Source organism: Pezoporus occidentalis, unplaced genomic scaffold (assembly GCF_034315485.1).
Source record: "Pezoporus occidentalis ecotype Australia unplaced genomic scaffold, CSIRO_AGI_Poc_V1 ctg19, whole genome shotgun sequence".
Taxonomy (NCBI): domain Eukaryota; kingdom Metazoa; phylum Chordata; class Aves; order Psittaciformes; family Psittacidae; genus Pezoporus; species Pezoporus occidentalis.
The window spans coordinates 1,542,469-1,563,094 of record NW_026913748.1 but is presented as its reverse complement, the minus strand read 5'-3'; the positions used below and the strand labels follow the sequence as shown (position 1 = coordinate 1,563,094).

Genomic DNA, 20,626 nt, shown 5'->3' with positions numbered 1-20,626 from the left:
TCCTGCATTACTATTGCCTACCTATTCATAGTGTAAGTAGGAGTTTAAGAGGGCAGCCCAGTGGCTTAGTTTAGTGGCTTGGGGTGTGTGCTACAGATAGGATTTCCATTCCTTCTGTCTGGTTTCCTGGTTTGGCAAAGGCAAGGAGTGTTGCATCTCCTGGGTGACTGGAAAAGAGAATATCTCATCTCTCAGCAGTGAACTCTCCAGTTAACGAGGTAGCAATTCTGAAAGAAACACTATAGTCTTTATCAAAGCCAAAATGGGGATGGCTACGCGGAAAGAACCCAAGAAAGTGTAGCAGATGTAAACAGAATGGAGAGATGGAGAATCTCTACTGCTCCAAACAGAAACACAATCATCTTTTTTTTCTTCATTAACACTGCAAAATACTCCTCATTCCATCTGTGCATACCACTTTCTCTTAAAGGAAGGAAATGAAGTTTCACAGCAGACGTATTATCTCTGCTTATTTGTCCCTTTTATGTTATTTTAAAAGGTGTAAACTTATACAGGTAGTTCCTATAAGTTCTGCAGGCAGGAGGGGCTCTTTAACAGCGTGGCAGTCACTTTTTTAAACTCCATCTACGTGTGTATGCATGTCTGCATGTTACAGAGAGAGATGGGAGAGCAAGCGGTGTGGCTGAATTTAGAAAGTTATAGATGTTCTCATCAGCCCCATGCAATGCAGAGATTCCTTCCAAAAGCCAAGGGAGCAGAGGCAGCAGACAACAGATGTAAGAGGGGTTCCCATATCTGTCAGTTTTCAAAGTGTTTGCATTGAAAAGAGAGGAGGTGCCATGTTGATTGATATTTCAGTCGCAGTATATAAAGCAGAGGAATTCTTCTTACCCTCTGGTTGTCATACTGATCTGCATACTCTCTCAGCTGGTCTTGGGGCTACTACTTACTGCGTCTGAAAGACTGAAATTCACTGGGAATAAAGAATTCTTGTAACAATGCCGGAACCCACCAAGAAAGATGGTAAGTATAACAAATATTACCTGAATGTTTCTTAATTACAGGAATTATGAATACACACACACAAAACACCTTTCAGACTGCATTTCAGCAACAAATAATATCTAAGAGTAATAGTTGTGTAACATCATAATGTCATTACAGATCACTGATCCTTTAAACTAAAACATTACTTTTGGGTAGGGGTGTAGCATGACACTGTTTCAGCCTCCAACTATTTTAGGCAATAAAAAATGGCTTTGCAGAGATATTTAGAAATTACTTGATTTGGCAAATGCTGTGTTCACTTTTTAAAGACTGCAGGGTTTTCGTAGTGCTATTACTGATTTCTCTATAGATGTCTAGATTCCGGAAATAAGGGAATAAGCATTTCTTTTGGTTTAAAAAGTCAGCATGTTGATATGTTTTTCATTAAGTTGTATAAGTTATTGAGTAGAAAGGATGTTCATAAAACAGGTTTAAGGTTCTGATTAAAATATGTTCTATAAGTCTAATGCATAAGTGTAGAATGTAGTTTTTCTGTACAGGTCAAACTGGAATAATACTCTTTGCCACACTACAGAAATTATTATTTCATGTTTCAGAAGGATAGTTAAAGACAGTAATACTGTCTTTCATGGTACTATTAAGTTTATAGCAAAGAAACTGCGTATATAGTCTGCTAGTGAGACAGAATTGTCCATTGGAGGCTGCTCAAACAGGAATAAAATTTTCAGGGTCTATTAATTCATAGCTTTTTAAAGGTAGCATTTATTTTTCACTAGTTTGAAAATTTAAGCTAAAGAAGCTTCTTATAGTTACATATTTCTATAGCCCTTCTTTTATTTTTCTTTCAAATTTAGACATTTTAGTATGAATTTTTGATGATTACATTCAACATTGACAATATACATAGATTCTGCAAAGCCATACATGTGCAAACTGTATGAGCTTTGCAACTGTTGGCAAACAAGAGGTATACAGGTTCCCTAACACATTCTCAGAGGAAAACCTGAGTTTAATCTTAAAGATAACCTGTGGAAAGTATAGATGTGATTAAATAGCATTTATTTCCCATCAGTTCTGAAAGATCTGATAGGTGCATGTGTGTAGTTTGAATGAGTACATTTGATTTAACACTGATCTATCAATAGCATTTGCTTTATTTTAGAAGTCTTTTAAAATGTTTTGTGAAAGGCAAGAGAAAAGTAGCTGTCAATCAGGAGCATTAGGCAGTCCCAGCACCTTATTGAGTTGGGGGATATATGAAAACTAAACTTTTTGGACAATTGAGTGTCAAGCAAGTTGTGTTGACAGACCAACGTGATCATTTTACCTTACCAGCCCTCCTTAGTGCTCGAGGACAATGATGGATGAAGTATCCTTCTTAAAATAGCTACACCAAGTGCATGTATTAATACAAGAGCCTAATCCTCTATATCAAATCTAGAGCCAAGCCCCTTCTAGAGTGTCTTATTTGTAATTCAAATGATTTACACATGTATTAAGTGTCCTTTTTATTTGATCTGTTAGTTGACTGGATATTACACAGTTTAATCAGAATGCATTCTGTGGCTGCCAACTTCAAAAAAGAAAAAAAAAAAAGCCTAAAGTATTTCTGCACTTTCAAAAGATGCATACTTTGGAGGAAATTTGTTAGGATGGTCACGTTTCTAAAGGATATTATTCCATTTAAGACTAGATTGTTTCAAAGATGTTCTTACGATGCAGTGGTTACAAATGCAGCTCTGTGGTTGTGTTACAAAATAAGTTTAGCAACCCTGAAAAACATTATATTGACAGTAGAATAAATGTGATTTTTGATGAGTCAATATTCAGGAACATTAAAAATATTGAAACCTTCTGTCCTGATAGAGTGGGGGTTCACAAGCAGTAATGAGCTCTGGAAAAGTGATACACACAAGTTGGTCGTTCCTCGTTGCACCCAGCTTGTTTGGAGTTAGTAGATCAGGGTGATAATAAGTTTATCTTGTACTTCAGATGTTAGCTGCTTCTTAAAGATTTTTCAAGAACTCACCTAAATTGGTAGTGGTACTTTATAGTAAGTGCAAGTACTTACTATATCAGTGGCAGGAGTATTCTGTATCAATAATAGTACAATACCATTTCTACTATTCATACTAACTCTATTATGTCCATCAAATGCCTATTCTCAAGGTAATTTCCTAGGTAAGAAGGATAGAAGGTAACTGATTAATGGTGAACTTTGGACTGACTACATTCTGGAAGTTCTCACTGGGAAGACTCTAAGAAACCTTTGGCAGACTACAATAACAAGCAGACAGAGGCTAAAGGCTTCTCCATTATAGGGGCACCTAGATAGTATTCTTCTGACATTTCCAAAAGGAGTAACCTATATGAATGATCCCATGCTCCTTATTCTCATAGGTCCTGCCAGTTAAAAACAGCACTCAAGAGCAAGCAGCTGAGAAATCAGAAGCGGACTAACGCTTGAATGTTAAGAAAATCTCAGCTTTGCAATTTTTATCACAGCCGTGTCTGAATTGCATAGTGAGATTTTTCAGAAGCAGTGCTGTAGGAAGCTCCGAGGTCTTTTTTCAGGCCAAATGCTCTTTGAGCTATTTTAAGATTATTAGATTACCAAAGCGAGACATTTCCTGCCTTGGTGAGAGTGTAGCCTCACAGTGCACTTTTAACGAATAGGATCACCAAATTAAACACACCATTCAGCTTAGAGAGGATTACCGGAGCACTTCAGCCTTGTGAAATTTCTTACTGTAGAAACAGACTTGTAGAAAATGACTAATGATATAAGGCCTTTGCTGTAGTGTTAAAATGTTGAAGTCCTATGTATTAATCAGCTGTGGCTTCTTTGGAGTATACGGTCATGCCATTTTAAGGTTGTTTTTTCTTAGCCTGTTCAAAATTGCAAAAGGTGAAGTTTACATCAATGGATTAACTGATCCCAGCGGATTACTAGGATAGGACTGTGATGCCAAAGAAAGACCTTTACCAGTGCATTTAAATTTAACAGCCTTTGGTTTTCCTAGTGACTAATAAAATAACCCTCCTTCATATAATTACTTCCTGTGATTTATCATAATCACTTAGTCAATCTTTCCTCTCCCCCCTTTCCTTTAACCAATATTCATAATAAGAGCTGTCCATTAATTAGGTGCCCTCTTGAACTGTCACAGAACATGGTATTTGGATATGCTTTTGTAAAACTGCCAAGTCTCCCAAGAGCAATGGTTTCAAACTGTGGGCATCATCCCACAGGGACAGGTGCAAGTCAGTCTCCAGTAGGCAGCTCTGTAAATTTGCCTCATTTATTCTCCCCAATCTAGGAAATAACTCATGGCCACGAGTTAAGTGACCATTCCAGTTTCTATGCCAAAGCATTTATCAACTGTCTGCCAACTTTGTTTTCTAAGGGTTTGCAGGCTTTGTGTGAATACTGCCTAGAGTATCCACATATTGGCAGAGATTCAAAATTAAAGATCACTGTGTCTACTTTAGGCAGTATTTCAGTAAAGCTTTTTTTCTATCTATAAACAGCATAGATTTTAAAGTTGTAAAGAAAACTATGTGCATGTATTGTTGGTTAGAAGAACAATCTCTAAAACATGAAGTAATTTGTGAAAGGAGGTAAAGAGGTGTATCAGTAGTGACTGCTTTGGAGATATGGTAATGCTGTTCTTTTTGAAGAAGCGCAGTTGAAACAGCCTTTACTTCTACTGGCTTTTAAACATGACTGGTTTTGTTTTATTGAATGATTCTTCTATAATTATATTTTTATTGTATGTATAATATTTAAAACAATACCACAATCTGGTGTATCAATATAATAGGCACGGTCAAACAAGTAAGGTAGTCATATAAATCGTGTAGATCATGCAAATCATAGACATATAGAGCAGCATTCCAGTGGGAAATCAATCTCAGTATTAAGGCTGGATAAGAGTTAATTAAAGTCAGGTTTCCTTTCATATCATATTTTCAAGGCCAGACCATTTTTCAGAGGTGAAAAATAAGTTAAAAGGAAATTCTGCTTCACTCTAGGAATTTGGCTTGTGTTAAAATTAACACTGCTGATGGAAAGTTTTCCTAAAAAATTCAAGAACCCAGCATGTGAACATCACATAACATTGTTTAGTGCTTTCCCTGCAGAAGGCTGGACCTGTATAATTGTTTTATGATGGCACCAAACAGGGTAGTGCAGCTGCTGCTGCCCTTGCTGCATAGATACATGCTTCAGTGAGGCAAAAGAAAGCACACGGACATCCATCTTCTGCCACCATCATCACCCCTCTGCAGGACTGACTGTAAAATGCATTCCCATTATTTCTAACTACCTTCAGTCCTGGAGCCAAATCACACTCAAAGTCAGGCCCATACATATCATTTATAAGTGCTGTATTGAAGTCACAGGTAAATGGGGTTTTGTGGATGAGGGAAAGAGGAAACCCTAACCTCTCCTCTTATTTTCCTTCTCAATTCTTTAGAAAGTTTCTCTTCATCACCTGTAGCTAATAAATTTAAGGCCTTCACAAATGGGAAGCAAACTTACGCCTAACTGTTGTAATTAGATCTGCAAGAGTGGGCTGTGTTTCCACCCTGAGCCCCACAGAGCACTGTCCTCCTGCACAGATCTTGTTGCACCCTGGGAATTGAGTTGTTCTTAGACTGTCTTTGCCCTCCCATTCCTAATTTCCAAGTGTTGCTTTCACACTTCCTTCTGAGATACCAGAGCATCTCAGATTTATTCTTTGGTCTTCTGCCTCCACTACTCCTAGGTTTAAGACTACTTTTCCAGTCAGATTAATCTGATTAAGAAAACCCTATATTGGCAAAGAAAAATCCCCAAACTGGATATATTTTTGAGGTTTTATGTTTTGCTTTATTATCGTGTAAACTGAAGGAAATACATAGATTTTTTTCTTTTCTTATACAATGCATTGATTTTATGTTAATGCTAGTGTATGAGGACAATACAAGATTGATCTGGTTTACTGTTGTACTTACATGAGCTTAAAAGCTCATCCACCCTGTGCAAAACACAATGCATCTATGCACAGGAAAAGTGTTTAATATTGTCACACTAAAATAAAAAATAAAATAATAAAAAAATATTAAAAAAAAAACAAAACAAACATTTAATTTAGGAGGAAAGGAGGGAACAGTCTTTCAGCAGACCAGAGAGTGCTTTGTACTTGGCAAAACTGAAATTAGCAAATGCTGCCTTTGTGCCTCCCTGTGCTGCACCTGTTGGGAAGATAAATAAAGGACTGCCCAGTTCTTTCCCCTCATACCTCCTAAATATATCACTTTAAGAGAGCTTGAAAGAAAGAACAGTACCCTTCAGTTCCATGAAAAACTGGATGAGTTTCTTTATATTAGTTTCAGGGTTCTACCAAACAAGATGGCAAGTTCCACGGTCACATAACAAAATAAAATAGCAGAGAGACTTCAGTTATCAAAATTGTAGTAGCTGCCACCACACACATTAACAGTCCTTGGAATATATGTTCTACAACACATTTCATGTTTCATGATGGGACATTCAGAGGGTTCCTTGAAGTGGAAAAGCAAGTTAAGTTTGAAAATAAATTATCTGGGGAAATTTCCCTTGGGGTAGGAACAAGTACCAGACTCATCAATCAGTGAAAATGCAGAGAACCCACTAACTTAGAGGTGGTAATTTAATAATTGCTCTAGAGTGAGGAAAAAAAGCTTGTTACTATCCAGACATTAATGTGACTTTGCACGGAATGTAAAAATCTGTAAATAAATGAAAAAGCAATGGATAGAATAATTAACTTCAGTTGTAATTCATTTTCTCAGTCCCACAACAGCTTTGTCTCTTGAGTCTGAGCAACTCTGTGGCTGAGAAACAGCTCTTTTCTCACCTAGCCCTTCCTCTCTCTGCTCTCGGTCACAACTGAAGTTCTACTTCTGAAGTATCAGAAAAAAAAAAAAAGGCTATTAGGGAACCAATATTTCAAACCATTTTTCTATCATTCACTAGGAGAGTTTGGTGCATTTTATGACTACCAGCAGATTTTATTATTTTTCTTTGAAGTGGTGTTGGTGTTTTAAGAGTTAGGGAATAGATGACTGATGTTACCTGCATGTCCATGTTAGTTCATTGAACATGTTAAGTTTGCAACTGTACAAAGATCCTAATAGTCTTTACACTGCACAGACTACGTGTGGGTTAGGAACCAGATATTCAAATGGAAGTGTGTGCAACTGCATTAGGTGTCCCTGGTCCTGCTGGAGTCATGGACAGCAGGCCGTTACAGTCAGTGGAGCCTGGACTCTGCTCAGCTGACCAGCCAACAGTTGCCTAAACATAGGTGCCTACTGCCATATGAGAAGCTCAAGGATGGATACACAGCATACCCATTTTGGAATGGCAGATATGACTCAGAACCTATGGGAGATCTGCAATACCCGGGAGTAGCAGCTAGAAACCAAAAGGATATGCTACAGCATGTGAATGTCGTTGATCACCTTGATCGAGCCATAAGCAGCTATTTTATGGTGAATAAAAATCCGATTCTATTGATTATAGAGTAGCTTGGACTCCTAGCTCACACCGTAGACACATTCATGCGTCCCCTTTTTTTTTTCCTAAGTACCTTAGCAATAAGGCTGCAGAGTTATTCGCTATGAGTTGTTCGATTAGTGCTTAAGGATTTTCTGCAATGGGCAGTTTTATAAGAAGACAAGGAAAGAGTTCCATTCCAGTATTATTTGCATGCGATACTCAGATGTTCTTCTTCAATAAATGAAGGAGTACATTTCCCTGAGCAGAGTGCACCCTTCTTCAATCTGCTGGGTGCACTGACATAAATAAATAAATAAATAAATAAATAAATAAATAAATAAAGATAGATAGATAGATAGATAGATAGATAGATAGATAGATAGATAGATAGATAGATAGATAAAGTTGCTATTGCCTTTTGTCGTTGTTATTTGGGAGTTCCAGCTGGTTTTATTTCTTTTTTTATAAGGAGTCTATATATTTTCTTTCATGGCTGAGTGCTTAAATCAACTCAAAATTAAATTTCCTTTTTTCAGCAATCAGAGGAAACAGAAAGTCACATTCCTGCTCAAATTTATGTTAACTCCTCTTCTTCCTTTCTGCTCTAGCTTGCTCTCACTTCCTCCAACAGCTTCATGTTTCTGAATATTCTACAATGTGTTCAACAACACACACATAGATTTAGGAGTCTCCATGAATCCCATTAATATTTCTGGAATTTACTCTTTCTAATTTGTCAGGAGTGGTTTTAGCTCCTAGAGCACAATAACTAGCAAGTGGCTCAGCCAAGATGAAGATGCTTGCAGAAGAGAGTGAATTAGAGTCAAAATCCAGTTCTGTGTCCAGCAGGACTTGATGCCCTAGGAAGCCGGTCTAGCAAGCAGGTTTTCATGAAAGTTTTGGTCAGTCTTCACCACTTCCTGAGATTCTGTAGGGACACAAAGATACTGTGGATTCAAGAAGTATAAACACAGATTCCTGCTCAGAGACCTCTCAGAACCCATAAAAAAGCATCATTCACGAAACAGAGTGGTCTCTCCCTGGCTGGCTTCCTGTCCCCATTACCTGCGTTCATATTGCTAATGTCTTCTCCACAGACCAGTCAGTTGGACATAGGCTAAGCAATGCCAGATGTCTTATATACACTCAGCTTAAAAATGCCTTATCTGAAGAAGCCCAATCACACCCTCAATCCTCTACTGGTTGGCCAAGTGTCTTTATGTGTACTTTCATTTCAAGGGGCTAAAATAACCTGTGGCTCTGGTGCATTTAGCCATGGTGGTGTTAGATGCTGTAATACTGAAATGTTGCGATACTGAGGTGTTGCATGGCCTGCTCTCTGTTAGTGCTAGATTAATTTAGGGGTTAATTTAGGACATTATACCTCCTGGAGTATTGTCAGAGGGTTCCTGAACAGAAAGTCAAATATGGCACAGTCTCAGAAAAGTTATAAAATTCAAAAAAAATCGCCATCCTAAAAGTTGCACCATGTTCTGCTCTGGAGTAAAGTTGTTCAGGAAAGACGCTCACAAATGTGATAACTTGCAAGTCAAACAGTGCATGTGACTTCCATGCACTAACAGGACGTGGGAGCACAGCTGAGTGACTCATTCCCTCATTCCACAGTTTAGAGCCTCCCCCTTGTCCCATCTCCATATTCCCAAAAGTGTACAGACACTGCAGCAAGAAAGGAGTCCTACTGTATCTTGTTGTAATGGAAAATGTTTGAGACAGTCATTGCTGTCCCTTCTCTAGACATTACTAAATATTTCTTACATAATTTGCTATCACCTGGACCTATTCCTAATTTAAAATAGCATGTGATCCACTTCTTATGGCAGTTGTCCTTATATGTGATGGCTCCAGCAAGTTATTTTGACCAGGTGATTATTAAAAAAAGCTCTGTTCTAATTAAATTCTCCGTAGGATCAAATGGTGGTTTTAGTGAGTGTTGGAAAACATCGTTCAGTAGTACCACAATGCTTACTGAAAGGGATCTGTATTAAAATACTCACTGATCACGACTTTGCAAGCTCAGAATAACTTCCTAATTTTGGTCATAAATGCCAAGAGTAAGTTGCCAGACGAAAACATAGATGAAGATTCCCTTTTTTTACAGATTTGTTTATCAATCTTCTATATGTGTGCATAGACATCAATTGCAGAGGCATTTGCTCCACTTCTTGCTATCAAACCAACTGGATAGAGCACATTAGGTAGGGAGTAAGCAAAAATAACTCATAAACCAGATCAAACAATTACTTTTTTCTTGAATGGGGCCATGCTTTGCTCAGTCAGCAAAGTCTGAAAACCTATTATTTCAAATTTTATCTTCTCTCAAAGATGAGAGAAGATGATGATCTCCCTGAAGTTGAGATGAAATTAAACTGAATACAAATGCAGCTAAAACTGAAAGAGACCACAAATGAAAATCTTACTGACTCAGTTGATGGGTTAAGTCTTGCTGCTTGATACTCATCTACTCTACTGTGGTAGCAGACTAGACAGAGCAGTAAAGCATAGTCATCGAGCAGTTGTCAAATTCCAAACTTTGGGTATTTTAATGCCCATTTTTATCACTTTCTGCTTCAATATCTTTAGTGTACAAGAGAAATGTATATATTATGACCCCTAGCACCAGTTCCAACCGTTCTAGAAGGAAGAAAACTTCCTTTTATCATTCTGAGCTGATTGTGTTAGTGTGGTAGGGCCTTTCACTGTTTTCTGGCCTGAAATGAAATGTTTCAAGCCATTTGTACACTTGAATGTACACAGCATTGCTTTTCTGTCCTTTTTTCAACAGCTTTATTAGTTTCTAGTACCACTAAAGCATTGTTCCTAGCAAAAAATACAGAAAACACTTATCCTTGGTGATATGGAGAGTATCTGTGGCTACAGATATCTAGGAATGGTCACATGAGAATGCCATGTAGATAGAGTAATTCATTGGCTAATAGCTTCTGGGTCTCGTGCTGATGTCGTGTTGTGATAGTCATGTAGATAGAGATATACATACACATACTGTAACACATTCAGTATCTTCTGTTTTTATAAGGGCATAGTATCTAGGCCAAAAACCTTATTTTAGACCCAAAGAGGATTGCAATACCAATGGAGGCTGTGGCTGCCACTCCTCCACAGATGCAGACTTCAGTGAAGGCACAGAGGGTCAGATGCCTGATGACATTTTTTCCATGGCATTCCCTCCAGCCTTACTAATCTTTCATCTAAGCTTTCCTTAGCCCTATTTATAAAGGGGAAATCTGACCTCTGTCCTCTGCCCCTTTTTCTTTGCCCTTGTTTTGCATCTCCATGTTTTGCAATGAAGGTTTCTCTCTTACCCAACAGCTTGTTTTGCTGCAGAGAAAGTGTATTCAGTGAGCTGTGCTTGTTTTTCACAATAGCATCTGAAATGCATTTTGCTGTCGTGCTTTATAAGAGCTTTCTTTTACACATATCACTTACTGATTTACTGATGCAAATCCCCACAGCTTGTCTCAAAACACCCTGTTGCATGCAAACATTCCCTAACAGCAAAGTTAAGTGATTTATTTTATTTTATTTTATTTTTTTTAAGCAAAGTCTTACAATTCTCACAGTTATCTTCATTGCTGCAGAATGAGATTGAGAGGTAGAAAAAGTAAGAGTATTACACAGAGGGATGTATGCAATTTCGTATGCCTAACACTTATAAAAGTGCAAACGTGACTTTCATGTAGATGAATATGATCCACCAAAGATTTGCCTAGTGCCGTAGGCCTCTGGGGCCTTAGATCTCCTAAATTTTTACCTACGGGAAAAGTCCGCTCTCCCTACATGCATAAAATATTCCCAAAGGTTTTTCAACACAATGCTGGATTCCAGGCATCTGAGCAACAATAAATATTAATGTGTAAACAAGCTTACAAAAAAAAGAAAACTCCCACAGTCAGTACTTAAATAAGTTAGTTTCTGAGATCTAGGGTAACTTCTGATTCTTTTAGTGATTGATATCAACAATGCTGCAACTCTAATACAAAGGTTTCCTGCATTGCTAGCTGTGTTTAGGGTTTTTTAAATTCTTCTCCAGACTTAACTGCACGTTGCCTTTGGTTGACATGTACTGGAATATCAGCACTCAAGAAATATTACAGCCCCTGAATTTTGTAGCCCATCAATTCAAGATACCCTTAGGAAACTAAGAAAGTGAATACCACCACCCTCTTTTTAATCTTAAGTGAATTATTTTCCAGAAGCCTGAAGACACAAAATTAACATTGAGTAAAAAAATCAGGTTGACATAATAATAGATTATTAGTGGTTAGCTACTTGAAACGATCTCTAATCACCTACCTGCCTGACAGCCTTGTGTCAGGGTTCCTCATTACAATCCCATTCTGCAAAACATTGTCTCTCTAGAGAAGGTGGAGTATTGAAGTACAGATGACAGGAGAGTGCTCTTATCTAAAGGAAGTCTGAGAGACTCTTCCTTCTTGAAAAGATCACAGAGTATCAGATTATCTGTCATCCACAGTCAAATAGACTTGAAGCAAATGATTTTCTTATTTGGACATAGTCATGACAATGTTTAGAACAGTTGTAGTGCATATTACTTTGACAAAGAGCTGATAACAAGGTGATACATTCAGTCCTAGGGAAATCCCAACATGTGCATGTTTGGTTTTGCCCTGACCCTCAAAGAAAAGTTGACATTTCAAAAACTGTGGAATGGGAACACAAGCAGGTTTTAAATTTACATTGTCAAAATGTTGTAGTCTGAAGTTTGATTGCAATGAAACCTACCAGTAAGTCTCAAATGTTTCATCCTAATTTGCTGAAACAAGTTAGGTAACATGAATTCACATCACCACAACTTTATGCTAACGCCCTTATTTTCCCCTAAGAGTCTAAGAATCAAGCTCTCTAAGTGGAATGATTTCCCACTATCTGCACATCCTCAAATGGGTCTCAGGGCTAACCTGAATACATGGAACAGCGGAAGATATAGTTCTTTGTGGAACCAACTTCAGTTATGCAGAGCATTGTGTCTATAATGCATTTTCCATAAAACAATACATAATTTGATTTCCTAGATTCAGAGTGAAATATTTCAGGATAGCTCAGCAAAACAACAGTGTTGTGATTTGAGCTGAGCAAGAGTGAAAATATTCTTCTAAATTAGGAGAATGCTTCCTGAGCTGGTTTGGACAATCTGAAAAGAAGTTCTTTACTGGTTAAGTACTCATCGCTACAACTGCTCTTTCAACTTTATTGCTGACTTTTTTCCTATAATTAGAAGTGCAACTGTCATTGAATATATATTATTAAATTTGAGGAATAAGTCATTGTCATTCCTGAGCAGCAGTTCTGTGTTCTATGAAGTTTTTAATCCAGGAACCTGGTCCACTTTATTATGTTTACAGCTTCCAGAAAGGAAGTTATAATTACTCAGTGTACTGATATCTCTGACACCATATTTTTCCCTAGGGAGTCTGTTGAACTAAATGAAAACATTTGCTTCCAGAGAAAAAGCATTAACAAACTATTGCAAGGAAGGAGAGGAAACTGGGAGGAAAGTCTATCTATTGCCATACTTCTTTACAATGTATTTTCTGATGAGTGAATTGATTGATTTTAATAAATAGATAACAAATATTAATTATATTTGGGTTATTTAAAACAAGAATTTCACTTGTCTGGGCTAGAAATCATTCTGAAAACATGATTTCTTCTTAACACCTGCTGCCAAAAATCATATAATTTTACAGGCAATTTAACACATAAAAATGTGCTGCAACATTTAATGAACGTAAAGAAATCCAAACTGTGTTGTGTTCCTGCATCTTGGTTTATTCAGAAGACTGTCTCCTAAACATTGAAACTAACAATACCTGGCTCTTGTGCCTGTGTGTCTTTTATCCCCGCAAATACTAAAATACAGACTAGTGAATTTTGACCTGTGAGCCAGATCACTGATTTTTAACCAGAAGACAAGAGTCAGACCTGCTCTGACTCTTCCCTGCTCTCTGGAAATCAGTCATAGCTGAGGCTGGGAACCCAGGCAGCAAAATGGGGGGGGGGGGGCATGGCAGAATAGTGAGCCACCAGCGCCCCTTATGGGTCGTTAGCAAATACGACACAGACCATCAGGTTTAGACGGGAAGTGTGAATCCGTTCACAGACCTTAACGGAAACATTTTAAAGTGTGCTATAAAAAAGGGAGAATGAATACTCACATCCGAATGACAGAGTAGTGGGAGCCTAGGTTTGAAAATATAGAGATGAAAATATAGAGATGAAACCATGAGGTTGAGAAGTCCAGATAAGGTATTTCAGGACTGTTTTATTGTTGGTTTTGCAATGTAAAAATAGGAACACTGCTTCTGTACTTCAGGCATAAGCACCTATATGGCTGGCAATATTTATACAGCCAGTTTTCTCCTTCCCCTGTTTAACCAAAGCCAGAACCATGTAGTACATCATGTTAAACAACATGAAAGAACAGCTCAGATGACTGAGAACAGGTAGGTAAGGAATACAGAAGTTCAGGAGTAGGAATCATTTCAGACATATTAAATTGGTGGTATCGAAACTGAGATGGTATCATAATACAGGGAAGTTTGAGACTATCACTGAACTACCACTTGTAGGAAGAAGCTGACTCTGGGCAGAATTTCCACAGTCTTTGCTACGCAAATATTATGGGGAAAATGCCTGTTACGATTTTTTTCAGTGACATTTGGGATTGCATACACCTCATTTTATAAAAAGTCTGCAATGATATTTCAAAATACAATGGTTTTATTTCCAAGCATGGAAGCAAAACTTAACACATCAAGATGTGGAAGAAAAAAATACATCAAGCAGGCTCAGGCTTGGAGAAATTTTCAATGGCTTTGAAGGTACAGCTGTGCTGACAAAACCTTCTCATAAGGGCACAGTTATGATGACAAACTGAATAACCTCATTAGCACAAATAACTCCAGTAAATAGTATAACACATTTCAGCAAGATCCTTTTGTCACATTGATGGTATAACCAACAAACCTGTGCCCACAATATTTTGCAGGATAAGATAGCATCATAAACTTTCTTTTGGGGATTTTTTTTTTTTTAATAGTGGAATAAGTTGCAAAACTGCAATTTTAAAAAGCTCAATGAAAAACATTTAGTCAAAAATTTCAATGAAGTGTTGCCCTCAAATTGTAGTCTATTGTTAGCCTGTGATCTGTGAGGTACAAGCATAAATATTCTTTTTTGTCTTAGATAGAGCAGATAACTTTTATCATTAAGTTTTTGATAAAAAGTAAGCAGAGAAAGATACAATGGAAATACAAGTGGAATTTAGTTACTTCTTGTTGGTGGATTGTGGGTTTAGTAGGTTAAAAATGAGTTTGGGAATGCATGGGAACTAGACTAAAGTCACCAACTTTAGCTTTATTTAACTATTTTAAATACTGTCTTACTGTTGGCAGCCTTCTAAATCCCAGTTACAGTATATACAAAGCTTCAACACTGCCAAGAAAACCTTCTACCATATGATGAGAGTGCTGACTGCTGATGGCTGCCTGGAGCCTATCAGAAATTATATATGGGGAGTTTTAATGCTGACATAGGCTGACATTGCCCTTTACTAGACATTCTGCTTGAACAAACTTAGGAGAATATAGATTCTCCTAAAACACACATTTTATTAAGAAAAAGGAAAAAATTACTTTTGTTCAAGGTCATGGTTACAGTGTTCTTTAGAGAGTAATCCCTACATGAAAACAAAGTTCTATTAAGAAATGAGAAAGATGTGGAAGATTACATATGATCAGATTTGATCTAATAGTATCAAAAAAATGGGAACTGCAAGAAAAGCACACTAAAAAACTGTGACTGCTTTATGCACTTCCATAATGATGGATGGCAATGAAGACAAAATCTGGAGCCACAAATTGCACTGCAACTCCTCAAGTGAATCTGTAAACTACTCTTTGGTGTCTAACCCATTCCACAGAATTCACTGTTAGTAAGATTTGTTACAACTTTTCATCCAGGTTTTTAGTCTTTAAGTGAAAGGAAGACTGCATTTGTCATACAATGGTTTGATCAGCTCCTGTGGCCAATAAAATCCTTTATAATTGGAAGTATTTAGTTTATCCTGAAACTGGAGTATTGTAGGTGAGATTGTATGAGACAACCATTTTTTTTTTAATTTTAATCATATGCAAAATTAATTCCTAAGCAAGCTCTTCGTTAAGTTTATTTCTTCTTCAGTCCCTACGAGAAGATGCATCAGTGGATTATGATGCTTTTGGCTGTTGAAATATAAAGATGACTTCAGCTTTAGTGAACATGCTGATTTGTTCTCTTTGTTGCAATAAGGGACACTATTTAACCTAAGGTTGCTGGTTTCATGTCCAACGAGCTACCCAGATACAGTCACACTGAGCCAAAGCAGGCAGTCTCATCTGTCTGCACCACCATTACAAATGGAAAAAGGAAATAGAAATACATTAATAAGTTTATCAGTCTGGCTCCACCACACTCTTGGCCACAATAGTGGTAATCTAGGCAGTCACCAGAGCACTACTGCTTATTCACTTCAGTCCTTTAGAGTGACTTTTTCTCTCAGGACCTAGGACTAAAGTCTGTTTAGAATACTTTCTGTAGCTGTATTTTAAAAGTAACATAGAAAATTACCATTTATAAATATTTAAAAGGTAATGATTTCAGCTGGTATTGCAGTTTGTTGCTTCCATTCAGATTGGGCACTGTCTGCAGAAATTGCACACAAATCAGATTTCTCAGTGGAGAACTGAGACTCATGAAGCAGCAGGCAAACCATCTGAATGATTGTAGTCAGCTTTCGAAGAGTACTGAGTCTTCCAGTCTTTATTGATAAGAACAGTAACAACGTCAATTTAAGTCCAACTGAATACATTAAGAGAGCTTCTATCAATTACAAGAGACTTTGAATCAAGCCCTCTGTTTCCCAGTTTATTTAATCTGGGTCTGCTAACAGTATTGTTTCCCAATGAAATGCTCATCATGCCTTGGTAATCTCTATAGTTTGCTGAGCAAGTTCCTGTCTTGATGAGACTATGGCTTTTGATCACATCACTGATGCCCCTGTGACTGGCACTGGCATTTCACTGTGTGAAGTGACTCATAAAAAATGGTCAGAGCATTTTGAGTCATTTCTCTTCTGCAGAGCACTTTTTATTTTTTTTTTCAGGGAATGTTAAGTAATACATAAAAATGCTTTACTGCTTTTATCTGTTGATAATCTGGACATGAAGTCTGTCAAGCAACTGTTCCACACCCTTGGTCCTGCCATGCCCACCTACTTAAATGGAGCACCCGCCCCAGGGTAAAACAGCAATGATGTAGCAATGGCAGTTCTTACATTTTACAGGGTCCACACAGAGGGGACAATCCTTACCCACAACTGCACAAGGGATAGGGTGAGACATGTTCTCTCCCCAAACTAGTATTTTGTCTATTTTTGTCTGAGTAGCAGAGTCAGCACTTTAGGAATGCCTATGTAATAGTTATATGTCTGATCCCTTGAGACTATGTCCGCAAGCTTAATCCACCTACTTAAATTTGACACAAGTTTGATGTTGACAGATCTTTGTGACAAAAAGCATTAAGTGACCATCCTCGTGCTCTTTGACATATGAAAGTCACTTTAATATGCTGCTGTAACACAGAACAGATATCATACCTGTATCCATGATGATGCAGCTATAAGTCCTTGTTTCCCTTCCATGTAAATGGGAGTAAGACCTCTGGTCAGACTGGGTGAGATCCTGAATCCCTTGGCTTTTCAGACCAGAGTCTTTTCTGGGTTGTGATCAATCTATAACTAGCTGCAGGAGAAATTAGTGCAGGAGATTCTCCTCTTCCCTTTTGTGAACATTCCAGCCTAGTGATGGTGAAATGCTGTCTTTAGACTTTGTTCAAGCCCTGATTTAATGCTCAAGGTCATTTCCTTCACCTAAGAAAAAACAAAAAACAAAAACAAAAACACACCACTACTCGATTTCCAATATCACAGAGTTCCAAAGCCTATCCGAAACAAACCTGGTCATGAGTACAGAATCACAAGCTGAGAAGGGTTATCCAGCCAGGTCTCTCTCCCGGTATGGTTGCTGATAACCTGTAGCTCTCAAATGGTCTGAACTGCAAGTCTCCAGAATACTTTGCTCTCAGCACAGTATTAGAGTAGGACATGGAGACAGTTTTAGAACTGCCAGCATGCCTTTTTACGTTTACACTCCCATGTGAAAAGAAATATATATGATGTCAGGGAGTTTTTATGCTTGTTGCTGTCACAGAAGCCAGTGGAAGTGGGAATTTAGAGCCCTTGAAAACTGGCCACCACACATAAACATGCAGCTAGTTCCCTGCCAAAGCTTCTTGTGGTTATTGCAGGTCGTATGTCAGTGCAGCCAGACCTAAAATGGAATTAAATTTTTAACATGGTTCTTAAGCATTTCCGTAAGTTTAGCACATGGGCAATCTCACGAAACTTCTAAAGCTTAGTTATCTATATACATAGCAAGAGATTTTAAGTCTTATTTTATCTGAAAAAACTGGACATAGTAAACATGGAACAGTGATGGAAAATTGTTGGTAATGGGTCAAGTTGCATCTCCTGTTGATTTTCAAAAGTGTATGTGTGCATGGATAATTATAAATCACAAATAAAAGTGTCTTGGCTCTAAGTCCTCATATCCTATGTCAGACTGGATCCTGAATGCATCTCATGATATGACTGAGGCATGAAAGCATTTCTGGAGATGTTATCTAAGTGACAGTTGTGCTTTCACTTTACTTGCTAACGACACTTCCTAACATACTATCCTTTCTGAGTAGCCATGTGGAAAGGTCTACTAAGTTAATTCCTTTTCTTGCTGTGGAATTATATATAGCCAGCTGCTTTCTAAGTTTCACAACCAATGAATAACCAAGGTCTGTGTTTAGCATGACACAACTCACTGAAATGCAATATTCTTGCCTTCTTAAATAAAGAACTTTAAAAAAGAGATCATTACCCTCTGTCTTAGAAACTGTAAGGCAGATACTAACTTCAGTTGCTTAGTAGAAGGTCCAGTTGGCACTATGATATCAATCTAGCAGCAACTGGACCTCAGCAGCTTCTTTCCCCTGAAGCATCATTACAACTCAGCAAATGACACTCCTTCTCCCAGGGGTCTGAGGGGTGCATGCGGAAGGCAACACTTTCTCCACCACTTGCCCCCCCACAATGCTTTGACAGAGGACCATATTAGGCAACAGGACCATTGGGAATGGCATCTGGGAACTCCAGTGAGCATGCCTCCTAGGGAAGGAGCACAGCCATAAGCTGCTGGTTGAGTGCACAGAGCCCTTTCCTGGCTGACAAGCCTGTTACAGAGGTCAGCCAGAGAGGACTATCATTCTTTGGGGAGGTGGAAACTACTTGGTGCTATTAATGTTTTTTTTTCCTGGCTGTCCTCAGGAATGGAACTGTAAGCCAAGCATGGCCGTGAAAGGGGTCGCACATAGCCAAAAGATTATGTTGAAGTATCTCCCATCTCTCTGCCACTCCCAGTGCTTGGAACTCTCCCGCTTCCTTTCTTCCTTCCACACCATACTTCAGGTCTCTCCCCTGAGCTCAGTTCTTCCCTCAGTTTTTCTAGCAATAGACCAAACAGCCATAAACTACAGTTTAGGAAAGAAACTAATGACTTCTTGGTCTGGCTTCAGTCATCATCCCATCACGGAATTGCAGAATAGCTAAGGTTGGAAAGGACCTCTGGGGATTGTCTAGTCCATCCTCCCTGCCAGAAAGAGGGCCAAATAGAGTAGGTTGCCCATTGCATTGGTCGGGTTTTGACTAGCTCGTCATATGTCTACATGTATGAGATGAAGTTCAGACTATAATAATAGTGTTTCAGGTCTGATCTGTGCTGTAGATTTTGGCTAACATCTGTGCCTACTGCTAGGTAAAACAGGACTGGAAAGGTGTCAGATTTCTGACCAACACTACTGTGTGATGAAGACATGAAATACCTTTCAAAACAAAAGAAAACTCCAGTAAAGTCCCTCAAAAGGCTCATACGCCTTTCATATGTATCTGGAAATGGCTTAGTTTGCTGAGCTTTTGTTTATGAATTTGTAGCTCTTACTGGTGAGCCAGGAGGACTTCTCTAATCCAGTGTTTGTAAGAATACTCCATGTTCCTAGCCATTAAATGTCAAAAAGTCAATTATACAGCCAATAATTTTCTGCTGTTACTTCTCCATGTAAGAAATAGACTTCCATTCCACAGTGATGTTATTTTATTCTCAGTGGAAGCAGTGGGAAATATCATGATAGTAAAGGAGATATGTGCCAAAATGCAATTTTTGTGGTGAAATTTTCATATGAAAAAAATTCGTATCTTTCTAGGCCACAAAGCAAAAGTTAGAATGTTAGTAATTAAACCAGAAAAAATAAATTTCCATGAAAGTAAGTAAAGCCATTTTATTATTATCAGACTCCATGTCAGACTTTAATATACATTCTTCACTTTATTCCATGTGATGGGACCAGAACTTACAGCACTGAGCTCTTTTCCTGTAGTAAGGGATTCTCTTTGGACTCTCTGCAAGGACTTGCTGTAGCATACACATATGGCTGAAAGTTCCCAAACCATATCAAATTCACAGATTCAGCTGAAAATTTTATTTGTACTAAAACTGTTCCTCCTTTTTAAACATTGAATGGATTTATTAAGAATGAGAAGTATGTTTTAGTTATATTTGGAGCTGAGTGCAAAGGAATAACCTTACTAGCATTTCTGTGTGACAGCAATTGAAAATTTATTTCCTAATTATGACCTGAGATGGAGTCCTAAAGGTTAATGCCCAAAACATGACAAAGGTTAGCGAAAAACATCTACTGTTACAGTCAAAGATTTCAACCTTTTAAATTATTGGTTGTCACAAGTAGTTAAACTATAAATCATAGAATCATAGAATCATAGAACAGTTAGGGTTGGAAAGTACCTTAAGATCATCTCAATGTACTATGTCAAATAAGTATTACCATACTCAGCCAGTCTAGAGTCCAAAATGTTTTCCAGATTGAAAATAAGCTTCCTTTAATATATTAAAAATAAATTTCATCTAGTTA

At 37.9% G+C, this 20,626-nt stretch overlaps 1 protein-coding gene across 1 annotated transcript in view; it reads left to right on the top strand.

The window, feature by feature from the left end:
- Positions 1-699: 699 nt before the first annotated feature.
- The window catches only part of MYBPC1 (myosin binding protein C1), a 76,378-nt gene continuing 56,451 nt past the window's right edge, over positions 700-20,626 (top strand). Inside the window, exon 1 of the mRNA XM_062616379.1 lies at positions 700-984. Coding sequence (XP_062472363.1) covers positions 960-984 — 25 coding nt within the window. The 5' untranslated portion in view covers positions 700-959. The remainder of the gene's footprint in view (positions 985-20,626) is intronic.